General features: G+C 49.7%; 3 protein-coding genes across 4 annotated transcripts in view; 2 read left to right on the forward strand and 1 right to left on the reverse strand.

Moving 5' to 3' along the window:
- The window catches only part of Mtf1 (metal regulatory transcription factor 1), a 47,703-nt gene extending 29,477 nt beyond the window's left edge, over window positions 1-18,226 (forward strand). Inside the window, exons 7-11 of one of the 2 annotated variants that reach the window (XM_021159258.2) lie at window positions 213-290; window positions 6,680-6,782; window positions 7,230-7,828; window positions 11,380-11,440; window positions 12,987-18,226. In XM_021159258.2, coding sequence (XP_021014917.1) covers window positions 213-290; window positions 6,680-6,782; window positions 7,230-7,828; window positions 11,380-11,440; window positions 12,987-13,183 — 1,038 coding nt within the window. In that variant the 3' untranslated portion in view covers window positions 13,184-18,226. Of the gene's footprint in view, window positions 1-212; window positions 291-6,679; window positions 6,783-7,229; window positions 7,829-11,376; window positions 11,441-12,986 lie in introns of both variants that reach the window. The other variant, XM_021159257.2, reaches the window with a different exon arrangement.
- Window positions 18,227-18,348: 122 nt separating this feature from the next.
- On the reverse strand, window positions 18,349-20,030 carry C4H1orf122 (chromosome 4 C1orf122 homolog). The gene is made up of 3 exons (XM_021159259.2): window positions 19,514-20,030; window positions 19,097-19,298; window positions 18,349-18,826 (listed from the first exon to the last, which is right to left on the reverse strand). The coding sequence occupies exons 1-3, from the start codon at window positions 19,690-19,692 to the stop codon at window positions 18,731-18,733; spliced, it is 477 nt and encodes a 158-aa protein (XP_021014918.1). The 5' UTR covers window positions 19,693-20,030; the 3' UTR covers window positions 18,349-18,730.
- A 25-nt stretch (window positions 20,031-20,055) lies between these two features.
- The window catches only part of Yrdc (yrdC N6-threonylcarbamoyltransferase domain containing), a 4,753-nt gene continuing 1,976 nt past the window's right edge, over window positions 20,056-22,832 (forward strand). The window contains exons 1-4 of the mRNA XM_021161234.2: window positions 20,056-20,452; window positions 20,575-20,689; window positions 20,785-20,904; window positions 22,690-22,828. Of these exons, the coding sequence (XP_021016893.1) occupies window positions 20,642-20,689; window positions 20,785-20,904; window positions 22,690-22,828 (307 nt within the window). The 5' untranslated portion in view covers window positions 20,056-20,452; window positions 20,575-20,641. The remainder of the gene's footprint in view (window positions 20,453-20,574; window positions 20,690-20,784; window positions 20,905-22,689; window positions 22,829-22,832) is intronic.

A 22,832-nucleotide genomic window follows, 5' to 3' on the forward strand; every position in this document is an offset into this window, starting at 1 on the left:
CTGGAACTCACTCTGTAGACCAGGCTGGCCTCGAACTCAGAAATCCACCTGCCTCTGCCTCCCAAGTGCTGGGATTAAAGGCGTGCGCCACCACTGCCCGGTGTGTCTGACCTTTCTTAAGTGACATTTTGACCTTAAAGACTGGGTGATCAAGTATTAATAATTTTTATTTATTGTTTTTGTTGCTCAATTAGGATTTCTTTCTTTCACAGGATACAAATCACTCACTTTATCTGAGTGAGCTGGGCCTTCTGTCCACAGATTCTGAATTGCAGGAAAATTCCAGTTCGGTAAGTCCCTGAGTGATTGTCTTTGAGACAGCGCAGCCAGTTGGAAGACTCCTGTATTTAACTGTGTCAGTTGATGATGTGGAGGACTCAGGTTCCTTCCCTGGGATTCACTTGGTGGCCTTGGGTCCCAGAAGGTTCCTTGTGTTGTTAATGTAAGCAGAAACTCCTTGAGCACTGTTCCCACCATGGAGCAGAGCAGCGAGCAGTGCTGCTGGCTGGGCCTCAAGGATGATTCCGAATCTCAGAGTTTCAAGGTCACGTCATAGGACGTGTGAAGAGGGCGCCTGTGCAGACCTCCACAAGAGGCAAGCCTGCTCCATCTTGTCTCTGCGGCTCCATCATGGGCTAACACACCACTGCATGGAGTCTGGCTGCTCCGTGGTTTCTCTGCACTAGCTTTGAGGTGTGGGCTAGGCCTAGGTTTTCTGCCTTCTTCACAGTGAATAATGTCATTGAATGTGTTTAAACACGGGCTGATTGACTTAGCGGTGCTCTGGGAGAATGCTTCCTGTTATCAGTTGTCTTGTATGTTGAGACAGTACCCCGCAATATAGTCCAGGCTGCCCTCAAACTCAGGACAGGCTCCCTGCTTTAGCCTCCCAGATGCTGGGACTACCGATGTGAGCTAGCATTGCTGGACTGGAAAACTATTTCTTGAAGTGTGGGGGTTAATAGAGTCAACAGTAGTACTTATAGACTGTAGGTTCTTATTTGGGTGTGTCAGTTCACCTCTCACTGGTAGTAGACTGAGGCAGGGGGATCACCCGAGATAGCACTGAGATCCGTCTCTAAGAAAGAAAAAAATAAAGTGTGTGTGTGCTCTGCTCACCTTACAACTACACAATCAGTTGTTTTTGGGGGCTGGACTTAGGCAAACACAATACCCTGATTCCACCCTCACCGTGTGTGTGTGTGTGTGTGTGTGTGTGTGTGTGTGTGTGTGTGTGTATACGTACATGTATACACTCACACATGCACACTAGTGTGTTGTAGTACTGGGGACTTTAACTTAGGTCCTGATGCATGCTAGGCAAATATCTGTTCCTGAGCTAAATCCTGAGTCCAGAGAGATAAATTTCATAGCTAACATTTGCTCGTGAACATAAATGAATATATTTACGCAAATAGAAAATTTTGGTTGAGAAAAAATGAAACCAGGCATCCTGGTATATGCGTCTAATCCTGGGACTTGGGAAGGTGAGGCAGGAGGATTGCCAGAAATTGGTGGTAAACCTATACTGTATAAGTGAAAACTTCTCAGATAAATAAATAAAATAAAGTAAGCCAGGTTTGATACATGGGCATTAAAGTGAGTACCTATAGTCCTAGCACTTGAGAGGTACAGGCAGAAAGATTACAGAGGAACTGTGCTACAAACAAAACAAAACCCAAAAAACAAACAAAAAAAAAAACAGTATTGGGGACATTTAGGACTGAAAATTAAATAAATTTAAAGCCAGGGGTGTCAAGACAGACAGTTCAGTGGATAACGTGCTCCACACTCAAGCCTGGTGAGCTCAGTACAGTCTTGGGAATCTCGATGAAAGTTACAGAGAATTGCCTTCCCAGAGCTGTCCTCTGATCTCCATGATATCCGTGGCTCCACTGCATGTTCGATTTATGCAAAGAAGCAACACTGGAAAGATCCCTCCGTTAGACTTAACAGTGAGTCAGCAGAAGAGAATCGGTTTAGTCAGAGATAGCTTCATCCAAGGACAAATGCAAAGAGAACTTAACCTTTCCATCTCATTGTCATTCATATTACACAAATGTCCTAGAGCTTGCTCTCCAGAAGTCCAGGGTGCCCTGAGTTACCTAAGACTTCTGGGTACAGGATGCCTTTAATGTGTATTCACTCCACACTCGCGCACTTGTGTGTACAAATGCACACCACTGTGCACACTTGGGAGTCAGAGGACACTGGAATTCTGGGGATTGAACCAAGAACCTCAGAGTCGCATGAGCAGCCTCCTTTTTCCACAGGGCCATCTGTATTACATGGCAGAGAAGTCCAGGCTGGCCAGGACCAGGACATAAGACTTAGATTTGGGGAGTTCTGAGCCACCAGGGAAGATACCTGATAGAAGAGAACCATAAGGAGTTTGTGAGAAGTGAGGCCACCTCCAGACTATTATCTTTGTCAAGAAGAATCCTGTCCCCTCGTCTGTCTGCTATGCTCCTGACACCCAGCCTTTATCCCAGACTTGGAAAGAGTTTTTTAGTCTTTCAAGCCAAAGACACAGACCTTAAGGCAATAGGACCAATGTGATGCTGCCTAGTAATGGGGACTTGGTACTGTCAAGTGGTAAATCTGTGTGAGATGATTGTCGTAGGGCGTCTGTATAAATGTGTCCTAGGGATGAACTTGATCTGCTCCAGCCTTTTGAGAAGGGGCTGCATCCACCAGGCTGGGCCTTTCGGTTGCTAGGCTCATCTGGACCTGGATAACTCCGTTTCTCCTGCACTGACCCAGAGCTCAGCCTGCACTCACCTCTATTTTGGGGAGTCATTCCCATTACTTGTGCAGCCAGGGACTTCAGCACCCACCCTTCCGCCCTCATTCCTCCTCTCCCTATCTCCCTCTTTCTCGCTCTGTTTTGGAACCTTTATTGAGGTGCTTTGTCCACGCACAGAGGGACACGGACCATCCATACTGTGAGTCAGTGGCACCAGCACACACAGATGACCTCTCCTGTGTGGCCTTTATGCTTGGGGTCACATGCTTCCTTCCATTTGCCTTTTCTCTTGGAACACTCAGTTTAAGAAATTCATAGTAGGCCGGGCGGTGGTGGCGCACACCTTTAATCCCAGCACTTGGGAGGCAGAGGCAGGCAGATTTCTGAGTTCGAGGCCAGCCTGGTCTATAGAGTGCGTTCCAGGACAGCCAGGGCTACACAGAGAAACCCTGTCTCAAAAAACCAAAAAAAAAAAAAAAAAAAAGAAGAAGAAATTGGTGGTAGTTTTGTGTGCACACCTGTAATCCCAACTCTTGGGAGGCAGAGGCAGGAGGATTACTACAAGTATAGCTTGATTTTATATCACAGCCAGCTGGAGCTGTACAATGAATTCAGTCCTCTGGAAACAAGAACAGAACAAAAAACTTGATTTATTATACAATACCTTCTTTGAAACAGGATCTGGCTCTATAGTCAGTCCATGCTGGCATCAGACTCACAGTGAGCCTCCTGTCAAGAGTTCTGGAATTACAGGCTTGAGCTACAAAACCCTTCTCATACAGAACTCTTGTTCCATCCCCCCTCCTCATCCCCCTCCCTCCCTCCCTCATTCCCTGATTCACCACTGAGATCTCTTAGAGCATTGGTGCCACTGTGCACTCGCAGGTCAGAGCACAGGCTAAGATGTTGACGCTCACCTTCTGTGTTATTTCAAGGCAGAGTCTCTGTTGTGTTTCCATTAGGCTTGCTGGTCCCTGAGCTGAGGGTTCTGTCTCTTGTTTCTCTGGCTGTGAAAAGCTCACATTGCATAGGCTCATGCTGCTCTCTGCACCCTTTTCTGGGTCTTCTGCATATTCAGACTCGGGTCTTCAGGTCTTCGCACTTGGGTGGCAAGCTCCTTCACCCCTTGAGCCCCCCTCAGATTTCCTCCTTTCCGCCTTCCCCCCCCCCCTTATCTTTAAGTTTGTTCTTTTGTGACAGGATCTCACTCTGTAGCCCAGGCCAGCGGTAACAGTCTGCTCTCCTCAGCCTCCAGGACCCTGTGATTACAGGCGAGAGCCGACCATGCCTGGATAGACTGCTTTCAGCTACTTTCATTTACAGTTCACATCAAATACTTTAGCCAGACAGTGATGGAGCACACTTTTACTTTCAGCACTTTGGAGGCAGAGACAGGCAAATCTCTGAGTTCAAAGCTAGCCTAGTCTACAGAGTGAATTCCAGGATAGCTAGGGATACACAGAGAAACTCTGTCTCAACAAACAAACAAACAAACAAACAAACAAACACAAACCCTTTATTTTAACCACCACTTTACGTTGGGGAGTCCTTGGCTTGCACTGTTCCAGGATGCATTTGACTGAAGCCTTGAGGCAACTCCGGCACATCCACTCCAGGGTGTCACAGCTGTCCCTACCTGCTGTCACCCTAATTTCTCTTGCTTTCCTGGACTTTTATTGCCATATAGAGTTCTGAGATGGAAGTCGACTGTAGATGGAAGAATTAAAGCTTCTTCTCATTTTGTTAACTTGTGTCGGAGGGGGAGGGGCGTGAGGTGTGTACCGATAGCTGTGGAAGTCAGAGGCATTCCTCTGAAGCTGGAGGTCAGGTGGTTGTGACCATGGGTCCTGGGGACTGAGCTCCGCAAGAGCAGTGTGTGCTCTTAACCACTGAGCCATCTCTCCAGCCGGCTCTAAATGCCTTTAGCCTATGGCATTTGTTAAGTATAAGGTTTTCACAGATTTTTGTCACTGAGGCTTTTAGGCTTGATTTCTTACTGTGGCACATTAGAATGTCTACTAACAACCTTGGAAGATAATATGTCACTACTGCATCAGAGGGTAAACTGTAGGGAATTGATGATCTTGGTCTGCTTTCTGTCCTGACAGTGTAGGGCCACAGTTTTACAGAAGAGAGGCTACCTTTGACTCACAGCTCTGGAAGCCCAGAGTTGATAGGCTGACGCGTGTGTTTCTGAGTGTGCAGGTATGCGATCGACCTGGCTGATGCTGGTGAAGGTCGAGGGTCATTATCAGGTGCCTTCCTCTACTGCTCTCTACTTCAGTTGTTGGGACAGTCTCATACTGACCCCAGAGCTCACCATTGTGACCAGCCTGGCTGGTCAGTGAGCCTCAGGAATCCTCCTGTCTCTGCCTCCGCAGTGCTGGGACTGCAGGCATGCACCTCTGTGCCTGCCTTTTATTGTTACCGTGCTTGTATTTATTCATTCATTTGGTGAGGGTGTGAGCACTAGGCATCCAAGCTCAGGCCCTCTGCTTGCATGGCAAGCTTGTTACAGATTAAACCCTTAACTCGACTCCTTTATTTTGGGGGACAAGATTCTCTGCATGTGGCCCAGGCTAGCCTTAAACTTGGGCTGCCCTTGACCTTTCTATCTGCTTGTCAAAATCTCTTGTATTCTGGGTGACAGATGCTTGCTTTGGCGGTGGCCTTTCTGGCAGAAACATTGAGTATGAGTGTCCTGGTCTCTTCCTGCCTTTTTTGATTTTTAGCACAGGCCAGCCTGGAACTGACAAAGATTCACATGTCTGTGCTACCCCAGTGTTTGGGTTAAAGGCTTATGCTACCATGCCTGGCCTCTTCCCCCTTTATGAAGCCAGTAGCAGTGTTAGCCCTTGCTGTGGCGGCTTCTCCTGACCCTCACCTGCCTAAGCTTTATGGGGATTAAGCCTGCATGCGTTTCATTCTCTTTAAAGAGGGGATCACTTTGGCTTAATTAACATGAGTTTCCATGACGCAAATTACAGAAATAATGTACAGATTACAATCTCATTTGTTTGTAGGATTTGGTCTTTTAAACAGGATTTATAAGATTTAGATTTACTATTGTGTACATGAGTGTTTTGCTTGCACACTGCATGGCTATAGCCCATGGAGGCCAGGAGAGGGTGTTGAGTCCCCTGGAACTAGATTTACAAATGACTGATAGCACCACATGGATCCAGGGTGCACCCTACTCCCAGACCCCCTCCTCTTTTTTTCAGCTCTTCCCTCCAACCCCCTTCCCTTCTCTGGTTTGCTCTGGCCCCAATCACTCTGGCCTATAGGTTTTTTTTTGTTTGTTTGTTTCTCATTACAAATAAAAAAAAAATGGTTGTGAGCCACCATGTGGTTGCTGGGATTTGAACTCATGACCTCCGGAACTGCAGTCAGTGATCTTAACTGCTGAGCCATCTCACCAGGTCCTCCCCTCCTTAAGTGCCATAGAGTAAACATTTTAGGCTTTGTGGAGCCCGTAGTCCCTGTCACAGCTACTTGTCCCTGCTGTTGTATTGTGAAAACGGCATCTCTGTGCACATGTCTGCATTCCAGGAGAACTTTAAACATAGTCACTGATTCTTCATGTCTCAGTTTTAGGGAAAGGTGTTCCTTTGCAGAAGGAGGAGACAGAGATAAATGCCAGCAACAACGGCTCACACCTGTGGTCCCAGTGCACAAAGACAGTAGGATCAGCACTAGCAGTAGGATCAGCTAGTTCAGCTCCAACCTGAGCAATTTAATGAGACCCTGTCTCAAGAAACAAAGAGTACTGGGGATGTAGGTTGGAGTGGAAGGCTGGGTCAGTCTCCAGTACCTACAAAGAAACTAGGGGCAGGAATCACATCAAAGATCATTCTGGTTCCCCTCTTGTGTGTGCTCTTCAAAGGAAGGACTTTGTCAAGATGGCAAATCTCACAGCTCTCTCCCTGTCAGACACAGGACCAGGACCTCAGCACAATTTCACCAGCAATCATCTTTGAATCAATGTTCCAGAATTCCGACGACCCTGGGATTCAGGATGACCCTCTGCATACAGGTGTGTTCATGTTTCAGTCCACCCGTTTACAACGCTGTGACACTTGAGGAAGGTCTCCTTTTCTGTCTCTTGTTGGCTTGAGGCTCCTTACGTGTGTAGGTAGCACTTGCTAGAATGGAAGTGTCTGTGCGATACAGCTCTCCAAGGCCAGGTGTCTCCTGACTAATCATGCCACAGAGCTTACCTCTTCTCTTGGCAGGAGAAAAACATGACACTTTTGTTCTAGTTAAGTTTGCTTAGTGCCTGTCTGTCAAATGTGTATGATTAGGAAGCCTGGCACTAAACCTGGCACTAAGCCTTGGACCTAAGGCAGAAAAGAAAGCAGGAGGCAGGCAGTGAAGTGCTGCGCAGGCCAGCTAGCAGTGACGTAATTGGCCCATAAAGACTTTCTCTGTGGTGCCTCTAAGGCTTGAGATGTGGATACATGTTTCTTCTTTTCCTTGACAGCTGCCTTGATTGACAGTTTTAATGGTGATGCAGAGTCCGTCAGTGATGTCCCACCGCCTGCAGGAAATTCAGCATCTTTATCTCTTCCCCTCGTACTGCAGCCTGGCATCTCCGAGCCACCCCAGCCTCTGCTACCAGCAACAGCTCCGTCCGCTCCTCCACCTGCTCCCTCCCTGGGACCTGGTTCCCAGCCAGCTGCGTTTGGCAGCCCCCCTGCTCTCTTACAACCTCCAGAAGTGCCTGTTCCCCACAGCACACAGTTTGCTGCTAATCATCAAGAGTTTCTTCCGCACCCCCAGGCGCCACCCCAGACCATCGTACCAGGACTTTCTGTTGTTGCTGGGGCTCCTGCATCGGCAGCAACAGTGGCGTCAGCCGTGGCAGCACCAGCCCCACCACAAAGTACTACTGAGCCCCTGCCTGCTCTGGTCCAGACTCTGCCCCTGGGCGCCAACTCTGTCCTAAGTAATAATCCCACCATAACCGTCACCCCAGCTCCTAACACGGCCATCCTGCGGTCCAGCCTAGTCATGGGGGACCAGAGCTTACAGTGGGTACTGAACGGCGCCACCAGTTCACCGCAGAACCAAGAACACATTGTAAGTATTACTCGTAAGCACATGCAATATAGAGGACATGTCTGTCTATCCATCCGTCCCTCTTTCTTCCTTCTTCCCTCCCTCCCCCACCTCTGTCTTCACCTCCCTCCCTCCCTCTCTTCCTTCCTTCCTTCCTTCCTTCCTTCCTTCCTTCCTTCCTTCCTTCCTTCCTGCAGTACTGGGAATTGAAACTAGGGCTTTACACATGCGAGGCAAGTGCTGTACCACTGAGTGTATCCCCAGCCTTCAGTTTTTTATTTCAAAAGGGAAATGGCTAGCATGGCTGCCTGGAAACACGTATCCATGTATCTGTTTTCCCCAGTAAAGTATTGCAGATCCAGAGGAGAGGATGCATCTAAGATAAAGACCAAAAAAAAAAAAAAAAAAAAAAAATTAAAGTTGACCTGTCGAATATTCCCTCTGAAGCTAATCACATCATGTATGCCACGCAGGCCTGCCCAGCCTGTGGCCTGAGGGTAGCATGAGTCCCAGGAGAGCACCGGCTTTGAATCAACGTTAGTAGATCACAACATTCGCTTTATAACATCAGAAGGTTGGACTCTCCTTTCAAGGGAGAACACCCATGCAATGCCACACGCGTGCTGAGCACATCCAGGCCCCAGGATACCTTTCTTTCTTTCTTTCTTTCTTTCTTTCTTTCTTTCTTTCTTTCTTTCTTTCTTTCTTTCTTTCTTTCTTTTTAAAAAGATTTATTTATTATATGTAAGTACACTGTAGCTGTCCTCAGATACTCCAGAAGAGGGCATCAGATTTCGTTACGGATGGTTATGAGCCACCATGTGGTTGCTGGGATTTGAACTCGGGACCTACAGAAGAGCAATCGGCGCTCTTAACCACTGAGCCATCTCACCAGCCCCCAGGGTACTTCTCTAAGAATTTGTCCTTAATGACTCTGGAAATAACGTGGTCACCGTGTCCTTGTATCCTGAGAGCCTAGTTGCCAGGCTTTATGCTGGAGGATACAGAAAAGTGAAAAACATGATTTATTTTAAGATGCACATCAAGTAAGGAGACTAAAATATTAATATTACCAACAGGTAAAGAGCCTGATAATACCAGCCATAAGGCCAAGCTGAGCAAAGCCCTTCTGTGGAGCTCTTCCCTCTGCCAGTGGGCTCTCTTAGGATGCTTATTGGTTTTGAGAGGAGGAACATGGCACACCATCTTATTATGTGTGGAGCACTGTTCTGGGGACATCTCTTGGTGGCAGTTGTCTGTACCTGCTAGCTTTTTTTTTTTTTTGAGATAGCGCTACAGGGCCCTGGCTATCCTGGAAATCACTCTGTAGACCAGGCTGGTGTAAAACTCACAAAGAACTGTCTGCCTCTGCCTCCTGAGTGCTGGGATAAAAGGCCTGGGTTACCAGGCCTAGCTCCACTAAGCTGTCTTGCTTGTCTTTTTTTAATGTTTTTTTTTATTTTTTTCAGATTTATTTTTAATTTTGTGTATGAATATATTATCTGTATGTCTGTCTGCCCCAAGCCAGCCTGGTGCCCTCACAAACCACAATAGGGTGATTGGCCCATCATGGCAAAGTTGAGGTTTGAAAATCTGCAGGCTGTCCTCAGAGCTGTGCTTCCGCTGGAGAGTTCAGCCCCTCAGAGGCTTGCACGACCACACAGATTAAATGGGCCCTGAGCCCTGGCTTTAAACAAACTGAAACTGCTGTTTGGAAATGGCTGGGCAGCCACCTGTGGAGGCCGCTTGTTTGCCTGTTGGATGGTTAGAGTCACTGGAATAGCCTTTCCAGTATCCTGTCGCAGTTGGCCACCTAGAGTCTTCATTGTTTTTCTGGATCTGCCCTTGGGGAGCTGTTAAAGCAAATGCTCTTCTTTTCCCATGTGAGTCGTTACTTATATTTAAATCTGGGCCTCATGCTTAGGGTGTATGGGCAAAAGCATGTTTAAGGCTTACCTGGGCTATAACGCCAGGTCCTGTGTGTTCATCCCCACCCAGAAGTAAAGGGGTGGGAGAGGACCAAGCACTGGTACCTCCCTCCATCCTTTCTTTTTAAGCCCATGCAGCTGCTCTACTACTGGCTACACTCTGCGGCCTTGCATCAGTTCGTTTTATGGTTCTGTCTGTATCGTAGCCAGAAATCAGAATTCTCCCTAGACTCACCCAGCATATTTTGTTGTGCTTTAAATAGGAGAGAGGGAGAGGAAGGAAGGAAGGACAGTCGCCTAGAGCCAGGAGATGGTGCATGACTTTAATCTTAGCTCTTGGGGGGCAGAGGCAGGCAGATCTTTGTGTGTTTAAGGCCAGCCTGGTCTACAGAGCTAGTAAAGTTCCAGGACAGCCAGCGAAACCCTGTCTCAAAAACAAACAAACAAAAAAGGATGCCCCTTTAAGACAAGACTTGAAAAATACAGAAATATTAATATTTTTATGTGAATGGGTGTTTTGCTTGCATGTATGTCTGTGTACCACAGGTGTGCAGTGCCGGTGGAGGCCAGCAGATGGCATTGGGTCCCCTGGAACTAGAGATAGAGGCTGCCATGCAGATGCTGGGAATTGCACTCTGGTCCTCTGGAAGAACAACCAATGCTCCTAAATGCAGAGCCATCTCTCCAGCCCCTAGAAACCCTTTAATATAGTAGGAAGGACAGTAGAGTTCTAATACAGGTTGTTTTGTTTGGGAGTTTTGTTGTTGTTTGGTTTTGGTTTGGTTTGTTAGGTCTGATCTCAAACTCACTATGTGTAGCTAAGGCTGGCCTTGAGCTTCTAGCCTCATGCATACTGTATGCCTGTGCACAGTTTATGGTCTTGATGGTAACAGTTCAGAGGCTGATATCTACTGGTTGCTCTAAGCTGAGTGTTCTGTACCAGCTCGTTCATCTTCAGAGTCTTTGAGAGGCTCTTGTGTCATCACCCCAGCTTCTATAGGGAGCCGTGGTTCTAACAAGTTAAATCACTTGGCTATGGTCTCAGCTTGGGAGGCAGAGGCAAGTGTATCAGAAGTTCATGGCTAGCCTGGGTTATACAGTGAGAACTTGTCTCAAAAGACAGAACAAAAACACATGACAAAGTCCAAATCACTGGACATGAATCTCGGTTAGCAAAGTCCCAAGACCCACAGTGGGACTGTCCTGAGCCTTGGAGTTCCTGTGTGCTGATGATGGATAACTTTAGGCTGCCCTGGGTGAGCACTCTAGGCCCTGGGGAAGCGGGGTGGAAAGAACATTATAGCTTTCACAGGAGAATCGGGGAGGACAAAACTATCCCAGACCTCTCTCTGAGAAGGCCATCGTTTGAGAAAAGCAACCTTGAAGGGGTCTCTGAACACATACAGTTCAGTGGACTAAGCAGCTGCTGGGAGGAGAGAAGTAACGGGGACAGAGCTATAATAATGTTAGTGTGGAGTGTCAAACAGGCCAGTGACCTCATATCAATCAGTGCACAAACAAGAAGCTAGAACACTGAGGGGTCTGTCTTCTTGGGTGAGCACTTCAGCTGGGGCTTTGGAGCCTGAGATGGTTGCCCTATTAGAGTGGCCATTGATGTGATTTTTGTTGTGTTTCCCTCAGCAGCAAGCATCGAAAGTGGAGCAGGTGTACTTCACCACCGCTGTACCAGTGGCCAGTAGCACAGGTATGGAATCCGCATAAAGGAAGTTCTCTGGCCTCTCTGACCTTGCTTCACTTGTTAATTTTTTAAGTTGACATTCTGTAGTTCACTGAGTAGCCCACGTTCTCATGGTGACCAGAAGCCAGCATGCTGCTGGTGAAAACGTAGGCTCCAGCCTTTATGTAATCCAAGGGTTTCCTCTTGGATAGAGCTTGTAAGCAGAACTGGGGAGAAGGTTAAATCAGTTAACCTAGGAGGGCAGTGGACTCTCGGGGCTCTTGTCTAATGACCATAAGCAGCAGCAGCATCTGGGTCAGAAACAGAGCTGGAAGGGACCCTGCTCCGTCGGAGTCCTCCTTTTCTTTTTTACTGGTACTGAGGACTGAACCAGAAACTCACACATGTGAGTCAGCTCTCCCACTGAGCTGTATCCCCAGCCAGAACTATCACTGGGAACTTTCTTTCTATGTCTTAGACCTGGAGCCAGGTATGGTGGTGCATGCCTGCACTGCCAGCACTGTGGAGCTAAGGCCAGGATCATTGAGAGGATTTAGGTTAGCCTGGACTGCCTAGTGGCTTCTAGGTCACTATGCAGTGGCAGTTTCAAACTGAAATAACTAAGGGGGGCTGGGCAGTGGTGCCATGTGCACTCAGGAGGCAGAGGCAGGCAGATCTCTGTGAGTTTGAGGCCAGCCTGGTCTACAGAGTGATTTCCTGGACAACCAGGGCTACACAGAGAAACCTTGACTTGGAAAACTACAGGGGCCCAAAGAGATTCATTGCCTCCTAAAGGCCATAAATGAACCTGTAGGAAGCCCTCTGACCACCTCATCCCACCCTGTGTCCTCTTAGTAGCCTTCAGCTCTGTCGTACACAGAACCTGGTTGAGGACAGAGCGTATGTGTGAGTGACACACGTGGGGGTGAAATGAGAATGGATACGAATGGGCACACGTGCCAGGCTGGCTGGGGAAGAGATCACTCCACTCGCCATCTCCCACACGTCAAACATGAGCCACATAGAGAAGCGCAGTGACCTCAGGAGCTGGGGTTGGAGCAGGTCCTGTGCTGTGTGGAGAGGGTATGGAATGCAAGCAGCAATGCTGTGTGCGTGCGCCTGGTGCTCAGTACTGCCTCCAGCGGTTAGTCACTTGCACAGCCCGCAGGGGTCACCACCTGGGGCAGGAAGAGAGCTGGGAGCCAATTGGTCCTTGAAAGATGCGGGCACTGTCTGCTGCAAGTTTAAGCAAAAGGGAGGGCTCAGAGTATGAAGAGGAGAAGGGTGGTGTCTGCTGTGGCTGCAGACACGGCACAAAGGGACAGGGTGCATCTAGATTACGTGGGTGGCTCTTCTGAGAAGGAAGCATCATCGTGGATGGGAGAATCCGCACAGGCTTTTTCCCTGAGAAAGAACCCGGACCAGTTTAAAGCATAGCAAAAGCCAAAGCATGGCGTCTCTCCTGCCTGTCACTCCTGCCTCCCAGCAGTCAGGTCCCCCCTGTCCTTACTCCCCTGCCCCTCATGCCTGTTCCTGGCCACTTGAAGAGCAGTCTCTCTCGCCTCTCTCACAGGGAGCTCTGTTCAGCAGATTGGCCTCAGTGTTCCTGTGATCATCATCAAACAAGAGGAGGCCTGTCAGTGTCAGTGCGCGTGCCGGGACTCTGCGAAGGAGCGGGCGGCCGGCCGGAGAAAGGGATGTTCTTCCCCACCCCCTCCAGAGCCGAACCCCCAGCCTCCTGATGGGCCCAGCCTGCAGCTGCCACCCTAGACTTCTCCCTCATCCCTGCCCCCCCCCCTCCGCTGGACCCTCTTCCTGTGAGCACAGCAGACAGGCTGAGGCTCCTCAGACCCTCCGAAACGTTAAGTGCCATGGATGTGTCAGAGTTCCTGTCCCTCCAGAGCCTGGACACCCCGTCCAATCCGGTTCACAGTGAAGCACTACTGCAGGGATAGAGGAAAGAGCCTGGCCGGCAGCTTCTCCAGGGGAAGGGCCTGTGCGCACACCCCTCCAGGAACAGGGTGAGCAGGAAGTACCGGGTGTGATGCTGCCGTCATGGGGTCAGAAATTGGAAGGATGAAGAAATCTGCCATCTGAAAGCTCCCCTTTCAGACGTATTTTCTTTACTCGTATCCCAGGAACATCCATTTTAAGGAACTGATCTTTGGAGGAAAAAACAAAAAAAAAAAAACAAAACAAAAAAAAGAAAAAAAAAGCTAAGTTATAAGTGAACTGTCTGGCTGCACTGTGTGTCACTTTTGCTTATTGTTATGTGAACTTGGAAATTAAGGTTACGTGTATGCATAAAAGTTCTAAATGAAAGGGTGTGGTTTCCATCACTTTGGTACTGCCCATCATTTGCACTGGGGTCACTGTGGATTGGGCAGGAGAGGTCACTGTGCCTGCTGGGTGTCGCTCCTCTTCTGTGTCTGTTTAATCTGAGGCAGCACCTGGAGGGCCAGACCACCTCTCTATGAAAGCGGGGAGTGGCAAGGGCAGGCAAGAGCGTGAGTTAGACTGGGTGAGTTGCTTTGTTGTCGGTGCTTGGTTTCTGTGGAGCTTGGGGTAGATGCAGAGGGGCCTGCCCTGTGTCCTGCTCAGACCTAGCGGGCAGCTGCAGGCCTCCTGGCCAGAGGGAAGATGTGGTTCTGCAGGGCCCCGAGGCAGTTGTTGACAGCTCTGTTGATAATGTGCTAGACCCTAGAGCTATCTAGCACAGCCACAGTCTTGCCTTCTTGGCTCTTTCCATCTCTCAGTGCTTGTTAGTGCTTGAGGCTTGGAGTTCATCTCTCCGAAGGAAGCGCCCTGTTTTATCCTAAAGTGAATGAGAGGCTTCTGGCCAGTGGCTGCCAGGGTCTTCCTGCCTTCGATGATGTTTGTTTCCTCAGAGCAGAAGGGCTGCTTTTCCAGAGAAAGTGCAGAGCGAAGGGAGTTAGATGGTGAGGCAGCAGGTGGTCGGCAGGCATTCTGGTACCCAGTTCCAGCCAGGCTCTGGTTATCCTCTCCCATCTGCATGTCTCATGTCTCTTAGATTTGCATACAGCCTCATACAGTGCAAAGGAGGATGTGATCTCTAAACAAAAAGGAATAAAAACCTAAAATGATGATATTCTACTCAGGGTAAAACAAACAAAGAAAAAATCCCCTTCCACCAAAAAGCCTGAAGCTTGCAGTCAGTTTACCTCATTTGGAATGTTTTGTTGAGTTGTGTTACAGGAATTTTTTTTTAGTAGTATATAAAATTATACCCATCTCCTTGCCTTTGGCTCCTGGTTCTTACCTCTTCAAACATAAGTACAATCTATAGGAGAATGGGGGTGTGGCTGTCCTTCGGCTATTTACTGCAGCCATCAGTGCTTGGCAAGGTCAGAAGGTAGCTGGGTCTGGGACTGGAGGAGGCGTCTGTCTCCAGCAAAGAGCAGGGTCTGGTGCCCCAACAGGACAACCAGAGAGCTGTGTAGGTTGCCCTCCTGCAGTCTGGTCCTTTCCTCAGAGCCAGCTGGGATGGTGACGCTTGTCTTTAGGCAAGGTATTTAGGGACAATTGGCCAAGAGGGTCATGGCAGCACTATTGAGAAATGGCACAGGTACAAGCAGCTGATCTCCCATTCCAGGATTGGACCAGGAGTATGACTTTCTGATGTTCTACACCCCCACACCCCACACACACCCAAAAAAGGTTGATGGATTTGGGCAACCATGGACCTCAGCAGGAATCTGCACGGTGTGAGGAGCCCTCTGTTGGCACCCACCGTGGTTAGTCCTTCTGGGAACCAGCTGCTTGGGGGTAGACTGTCCTCAGCTGTCTCTAGGACTTGCACTCACAGGAAGCTTTGCACTGGGGCCCTCACTCGTTTCTCTTCTCTGAGGAGAGCAGTGAATGGAACCCCAAAGTGAGCTTGTAACAAGGGGTAGTAATGGCCCTCCCACTCACTCTGCTTATGTCAACCTGGGAACTGACAGAGGAAACAGGAGCCTAGGGAGGATGTATGGAAGGTTTTAATGGTTTAAATATGACTTCTTGGTTTGCTAGGGCTGTGCTCTTAATGGTCTGTTCCTAGGTCATTGGCTTTTCACCCTCCACATTTGGCGTGGTGAAGAAACATTTGAGCAGTGTTGAGGCTGAAGTGTTGCTAGGTGAAGGAGCTAAGTGATTTTAGAACACAAGAGACTCTCAGAGCCTAAGAGCTATTGGAAAGTGAGGGCTCTGCTTGCATTCGGTGGTTGTGGAGAGCCAGTGTGTGAAACAGGGTAGACAGATGCTTCGGCCATGCTGTACCAGTGGTCCTTCCCCCATCTTTCCACAAGCCCAGCCTCTAATGCTAAGGACCTTGGAGAAGAGGGAGCCTCCTGGCTAAACTAGAACCACGAAGACCCTTCATGGAGTGGTTTCTCCAGGGAATGACCTTAGGGTAAGGCCAAGAAGAGTGAATTCTGGCAAGTCGATTAAGCCTTTCCTACCACGACAGCCATCACCACTGTCACCCTGTAGACAAGACTTGGGTTACCACTAGCATCTCCAGTTTAGCCTCTTCCAAGAGACCAGTCGGGGCAGCAGGGCTGGTGGACCTAGGTGGTGGTCAGGTGATCTTGGTCCCACCCAGTTGCCTTATAAATGTGGTCCTTCCCAGGCAGGAGGGTAAGGCTGAGAGAAGAGAGCTCAGTGCCCTTGGGCAGCACTAGTTTGGCCACAGGAGTACTGTCCTCTATTGACTTTGGTTCATAAGATGATGGTACAATGCCAAGGAGAGGCTTGGGGTGTGGAGAGCCCTCTAGGTAGAAGGCACCGGGACTTCCCTTCCCTTTCAGAGTCAGTAGATGGGAAAAGGTTGTTTTCTGGATCAAGGCAGTGGGCTGATGGGGTAATGGAGGTGCCTGAGGTTTGCCTGAGGCTTTGTATGATGCTGAATGTGTCCAGAGGGACAAATTTGCAGAACCTCATATTGATATTTTAAATAATAAAATAAAAAGCACTTTAGGTTACTTTTATCTTTAACCCAATTGCTGCAATTTCTGTTGTGTATGTATATATACATATATATATATACTTTCCCTAAAGTTTTATTTTTTGCTCAGAATAAAAGTTAAGTTGAGGTGTAAAAAGAAGAGCACTTACTTGGGTGCAATATATGCTGCGTAGCTTGACAGTCGCTACCCCACGTGGCCCTGGCCTGGCCTTCTGCTCCATCAGCCCTGTGCTGAAGCTGGCCACAGGGAACCACCATCAGCATCTCAGCAGCTGCTCAATCTATGCAAGCCTTCCTGTGTGTCCGGGGCGCCCCCCTCAGGCCCTCCGAGGAACTGCTGCAGCTGTTTTCTTCTGACTGTTGAGGCCCCTTTTCAACTGCTTCTCCTCCGTCCCCTGCTCTTTCCCCTCTTCCCCAGGACAAAATGATTCCTGAAAGGAAGGGTCGGTTGTTCCTAGGTAGAAACCTGGCACCTTTAGACTTTCATATTTGTAAACACATCCATTGAAGGGAAGCGTCTCCAGTGTCAGAGACTGTTGATGTGTGGAGGTGCACTACTGTTGCCAATTTACAGCTTTTCCACAGCCCCAATCAGAAATATGTCGGAAGGCTCTCTGCACCACCTCTGTTGGCTCAAACGCAGAATGACTTCCATGCTTCATCAAATCCATTTAGGAAGCCGTTAATGACCTCCCTCACCGGCTCCCACATACTCTTAAACTCCCAACTGTAGAAGCATTTTAAATATATTCCAGCCAATGCAAGATTTTCACAGATGAAGTTTGCAAGTGGCTGTGCTGTGACACAGATGGGAAATTGTCCATCTCTCATCTGAGGCAGAAGGGGATGAGCCATAAAACTGGATCATACATATTTCTGATTGGTCTGACTGGTCTGTTTCTTGCATATTCTTGGATCTTGTTTCTTATGCCCCTGCTCTTGGGGAGGTTGGTTATTAGCCCAGGCATCTCTCACTGCCCTGGCGGCTTGAGGACTTCTCAGTCTGCGTTGAAAATGCAAGTTTAATTGGATCTGTCAAGGTATATTATAGTACAACCTTTTTCTAGAACCGGCGTGTAAAAACCATACACTGCTCCTTGGTAGTGGCCCACTGGGACAAAAATAGATAATGTCATGTCACTTTCTCAATTCAATGCAATTTCTACTTTTTTTTTTTACAGGTAATGTTTTCATAAAACTTTTTTCCACCAAAATCGGGGGTGTTTATTGCAGTATCCCCGTGTCCCTCGAGGTGCCAAGTCAGGGGCTTGCCTGCCCTTGCTGCGGGTGTTCTCAGGCTTCCCAGGGCTGTCTGAGTCAACAGCCTGCATCTTTGGTTGTGCTTTGGAAAAAATGTCACTGAGGTTGGAGTTCCAGGTAGCTATTCCCTTTTCCTGCAAATTCCCTGTCGCAGTTTGGGGAAGGTGGCTGGAAAACGGGCTTTTCTGGTTGTCTGGCTCAGATCTAGCCAGAAAAGGCCACAAACTCTTTTCTAACACAAACTAATCATTGGCCAGTGGTCTTGGTGACAAGTTTTTAAGTCCCAAATAGTTTTATTTGAATTATGTAAAAGTACCAAGTTTATTTTAAATGTAAAACATGGGAACAACGGACTTCCACTGAGCGATATGAAAACGTTACAGGTTCAGTACTTCCAAAGGAAGAAACCTCCAACCCCCCAAAAGAATAAATACAAATTTGTATTTTTGAAGAATGTGAAATAATAGTGTTTGCTTAATTGCTCATTTTGTATAAACTTAATATTGTACTTTAAAATATCTGCTATGAAGTGAAAATTTAACTTTTTGGAATTGAAAAAGCAATATTAAATACTAATGAAATCTTAATTAAATGCTTATTTAAATCTGGTAGTACCTGTGGCATTACTTCTCATCCTTGTCCCTGGTTGACACTCTCTTCCCACTCCCAGCCATCAAGTCTTGGAGGGACAGAAAAGAAAGGTCAGTCACCAGGGTCTGCAGATTTCCTTTTAATCAAGACTCTGCTCAAGTGTTTTGTGGGGCAAAGAGCCCCCAAAGCATGAAATGAACATGTAATACCACCTGGAACCCCCAAAGCAGGCCAGACCACTCTGGCCAGCACTGCTGGCTTCCCGAATCCGAGTACTCAAGACTGGATGTGTGTTGGCTACATTTCAAAGCACAGTACTGCCTTCAGCCAGGACGACGTGGGAATGAACCCAGCTGCTAGTAGAGTTGCCATCCCAGGCTGAGGGCCAAGTACCAGCAACTGCCCGTGAAGACTGGCCCCTTTTAGTGAAGGGAGTTGGTCACAGTCCAGCCACTGGCCCTGGAAAGGGACAGAAGTCAGGGTGCCCGGCTAGGGTATGATCAAGACTCCGCGGCTCCATCACCAGCATCCTTTGGAAGGCCACCTCTGGCCGATACAGATGGCTGGGGCGGCGCTCCAGACTTGGCTGAACCGTTCTAGTTGGAACAGAAAAGGGGGGGGGGGGGAATGAGCCCGGAGGAAAGGCCTTAAGTGAGGCCCCACAAGAATAAGGCCACTTGGCATCTCGACACTACCATGCTTTTTCAAAACCTCGCTCAGATCAAAGGAAGTTAAGCGGTGGGGATGCTCTTCCACCTGCCTCCTTTGGGGCGGGGTGGGGGTGGGGAGAGCGAGCTTTGCCAGTGCAGTGAGTGGGAAGCGCCCACCTCCCCAGGTCCAGCCCGGAGAGGGCACTGGGCACTGACCCCGCCACCAGCTGGTTCTGGGCGCCGGCGGCCCAGCTGCCGCAGCATCTCCTCACAGGCGGCGATGGTGTCCAGGAGCTGCCGCTGCCGCTGCTCCACGGCGTCCAGCAGCTGCTGGGCGCGTTCATCTCGGGGCGGCTGCGGGGGTGGCCTCCCGCCGAGCCCCAACCCCGCCTTCCCACGGTCCACGCCGGCAGCCTCCCTGCCCAGGAGAGAGACGGCGTCAGGGCCCGGCGCTAGGCGGCGCGAGGTCGCGTCCCCAACCCACCGCCCCGCCGGCCCGCTCTCACCCCCGTGACCAGCCTGCGCCGGGACCCCACTCTATCGCCGCCCGTGCCACCCGCTCACCACCCCTCCACAGTCCGCCCCCCGCGCCGCGCGAGGAGTCCGCTAAGCCGAGCCCCGCCCCGTCCCCACCGTTCTCCTTCAAGTCGCCTGGGGGTCGCGGTCCCTTTAAGCGGCCCGGAGCGGAGGCGGGGCCGAGCTTCGCGGGCCGGAAGTTGCGTCCGTGCGTCACTTCCTCCCGGAAGCGGCTCGGCACGGATGTCTACCGCGCGTCCCTGCGCGGGGCTGAGGGCCGCCGTGGCGGCCGGCATGGGGTTGAGCGACGGGCCGGTGAGTTCTGGCCGCGGCTGCCGCCTCCTACGCCCTCCTGAGCCCGCTCCGGCGCTGCCAGGGGCCCGGCTGCTGCGGCTTCCGGAGAGCGAGGCTGTGGAGGCCGCGAGCCCCGAGCGCTCCGGCTGGACCGAGGCGCTGCGGGCCGCCGTGGCCGAGCTGCGCGCCGGCGCCGTGGTGGCGGTCCCGACCGACACGCTCTACGGCCTGGCCTGCTCGGCGAGCAGTTCGGCGGCCCTGAGCTGCGTGTACCGCCTCAAAGGCCGCAGCGAGGCCAAGCCGCTGGCCGTGTGCCTGGGCCGCGTGGCCGACGTCTACAGGTGAGGCGGCCCCGACCCGGCCCCGCTGGGGGCGGCCCCGCGGGAGGGGTTTCCGGTGACAGCCTCGGGAGACCGCAGCGCCCGCCGAGCGCGGGAGGGGCTCGTCCTGGCTCCCCGAGGAGGAATCCGGAACTGGAGATTGGTCGGGAGCGCTGAATGCTCGCCAGGATCCGCTCTAGACAGTGGGTCGAGACGCTGAGTTAGGCGAGCATGGCACTCTTCTCCCGGTGCCCTTGTGATGGACGGAGGGGAGGCCCGTTTCGGGGTAACGCCTTCCAGAAGATTAGACGGTTTGAGATTGTATCCACGTGCCACAGCGCTGTGGTTTTGTCCCCCAAGACAGGCGGATAGACTTAAAGCCCAGGGTACTCTGGAGTCTGTCTTCTGCCAGAGTTCCGAGGAAGAGGGAGTAGAGAGTCAGGTAGATCTCGTTCATTATACACGCGAAGGGGACCCCTCTCCAGCATCTATCTGACTTAAGTCCCCAGGAAAGGTCCGTTAGGGTGATTTGGAGTGGTTTTGTTTGTGCTCCTTTGCCTGCAGGTACTGTCAGGTGAAAGTACCTAGGGAGCTCCTGGAAGACCTGTTCCCAGGCCCTGTGACCCTGGTGATGGAGCGCTCGGAGGAGCTTAACAAAGACCTGAACCCCTTTACTCCTGTGAGTCAAGAGTTTTCCCTTTTCCTGCGATCTAAATCAGACTCTTGCAAGCCCTCGATGCCTTCCTCACGGTCTCTCTTCTTCTTGCTTCCCAGCTTGTTGGCATCCGGATTCCTGACCATGCCTTCATGCTGGACTTGGCCCAGATGTTTGGGGGACCACTTGCACTCACTAGTGCCAACCTCAGCTCCCAGGCCAGTTCTCTGAGTGTTGAGGTGAGAATTGGCCCCAACAGGTTAAACTGCTGTTTCCTTAAAATCAACAAGGCTAACACTGTAACGGGATTGCCTGGCAGAAATTTGGAGCTTTGGTGCATGGGTGAGAAGGTTACCCATTTGGTGTTGGTTAGAGGAGGGTATCCGAATGAATCTTGGAAGGGGGCAGGTGGTGTACTTGTAAGGCCAGGACAAGGAGGCTAGGGTAAGAAAATCTCAGTCAGCCTTAGTTATTTAGGGACACTTACTTTTTTTTAATGATTTATTTTTATTTTATGTACATTGGTGTTTTGCTTGTGTGTGTATGTGTGTCTGTGTGTGTGTGTCTGTGTGATGGTGTCAGATCTCCCATCCATGGAGTTGTAGACAGTTATGAGCTGCTGTGTAGGTGCTGGGAATTGAACCTTGGTCCTCTACAAGAGCAGTCAGTGCTCTTGACTGCTGAGCCATCTCTTTGCCCCCCGGAGCTTTACTTATTTTTCTTTAGAAAGTGTTGGAATTGTTTTATCTTGATAGGCCTAGGGAGAGCAGGTGTGGTTTTTGTATTGATGATAATAGAAAAGATGTAGGAGTGGTGGTGAATATCTTTAATCCCAGCACTCAGGAGACAGAAGCAGTCTGATTGCGGTGTTCTAGGCCCTCCGAGTTTACAGAATGAGTTCATAGAGAGACTCTGTCTCAAAGAAAAAGATTATAGGAAATACAGACAGCTTTGTGAGGGAAGTGGTTGTCAGAGACTTGACAACCGTGCTGAGAAAAATTTGGGGCTTTGAAACATTAGTTCTCTGTTCTGTCACATGGCCATTAAATGACAGTCCCAACTTCTTGCCAGTTCTCTCTGAATTCTTTCTTTTTTGGAGGGGGAATGTTTCTGTTTGGGACAAGATCCACTCTGTCTCCCAGGCTGGCCTAGAACTCGCAGTCAGGACCCTCGGGCCTCCCCAGTTTTGCATCTGTACTAGCACACCTGGCCTCACCTAATTTTTGACTCCTGACCTTATTTTATTTTTGCCTGCCAAATAGGCTTGAGATAAGATCCTTGTAATCCTGTGTTGGCTGTGCTTTAGGACAAATGAATAGGCAAAGGAACTTTGTTCTGTCCTTCCAACACTTACATTAGCTGCAGTAAGTGATGGCATTTTCTATGCCAGGCCTGGGGACATTGGAAATGCAGTGTCTGCTTTATTTGCTCTGGGTAGCTATACACCGTGGACGCGGGTGGGAATCTTCCCAGAGAAGGAGTAAGTTTTTACCTTGTCAACAGCCCTAGACCACACAGTCATTTGATTTATAGCTGGTACCCTGCCTAACTGTATTGAAGTCTTTTTACTGGGGGCAGAAGAAATCAAGCTCTGTTAACAGTACACCCTATAGCCTAGGGACTGAGTGCTGGTGGCAAGTGTTTATACAGTTCTTAACTTCCACTGAGGTCTAGGATCAGGCTGCTAGAGCTTTGCTTTAGGGGCCTGAGTGAAGTAATTTACATGCATCACACAGATACGGAAAGACTGGCTCATACCCAGCACGCCACTTTTTGGACCTAAGCCTCCCCCACTCCTGCAGTACTTGGAATTCCTCTTACTGCATTAAGGTTTTCTTTAAGGAGTGCATACCTAAGGGGGCTTCAGACTTGGTACATATCAGATCCCGGGTGTTAATTGTGCCCTTGACTTAGCTGACGGTACTAAGGTTTCTCCGCTGCTTAAAGGAAGATACTTTAATTTAAATGTGAGCTGGGTATCCAGGATGGTAATTCAGCTATGCCCTAACCTTCTTTCTTTTCAGGAGTTCCAAGACCTCTGGCCTCATTTGTCCCTTGTCATTGATGGGGGGCCAATTGGGGATAGTCAGAGCCCTGAGTGTCGTCTCGGCTCTACTGTGGTTGACTTATCTGTGCCTGGAAAGTTTGGCATTATTCGCCCAGGCTG

Source organism: Mus caroli, chromosome 4, assembly GCF_900094665.2.
Source record: "Mus caroli chromosome 4, CAROLI_EIJ_v1.1, whole genome shotgun sequence".
NCBI lineage: Eukaryota > Metazoa > Chordata > Mammalia > Rodentia > Muridae > Mus > Mus caroli.

Excerpts from the sequence above, each read along its gene's own strand:
- C4H1orf122 (XM_021159259.2), bottom strand. The coding sequence starts at position 19,692 with ATGCCGGCCGCCACGGCGGCCCTCAGCCCCGCGCAGGGACGCGCGGTA. Across the intron at positions 19,299-19,513 it reads AGGCGACTTGAAGGAGAACG|GGAGGCTGCCGGCGTGGACC; the intron begins GTGGGGACGGGG and ends TCTCCTGGGCAG. Across the intron at positions 18,827-19,096 it reads CAGAACCAGCTGGTGGCGGG|AACGGTTCAGCCAAGTCTGG; the intron begins GTCAGTGCCCAG and ends TGTTCCAACTAG.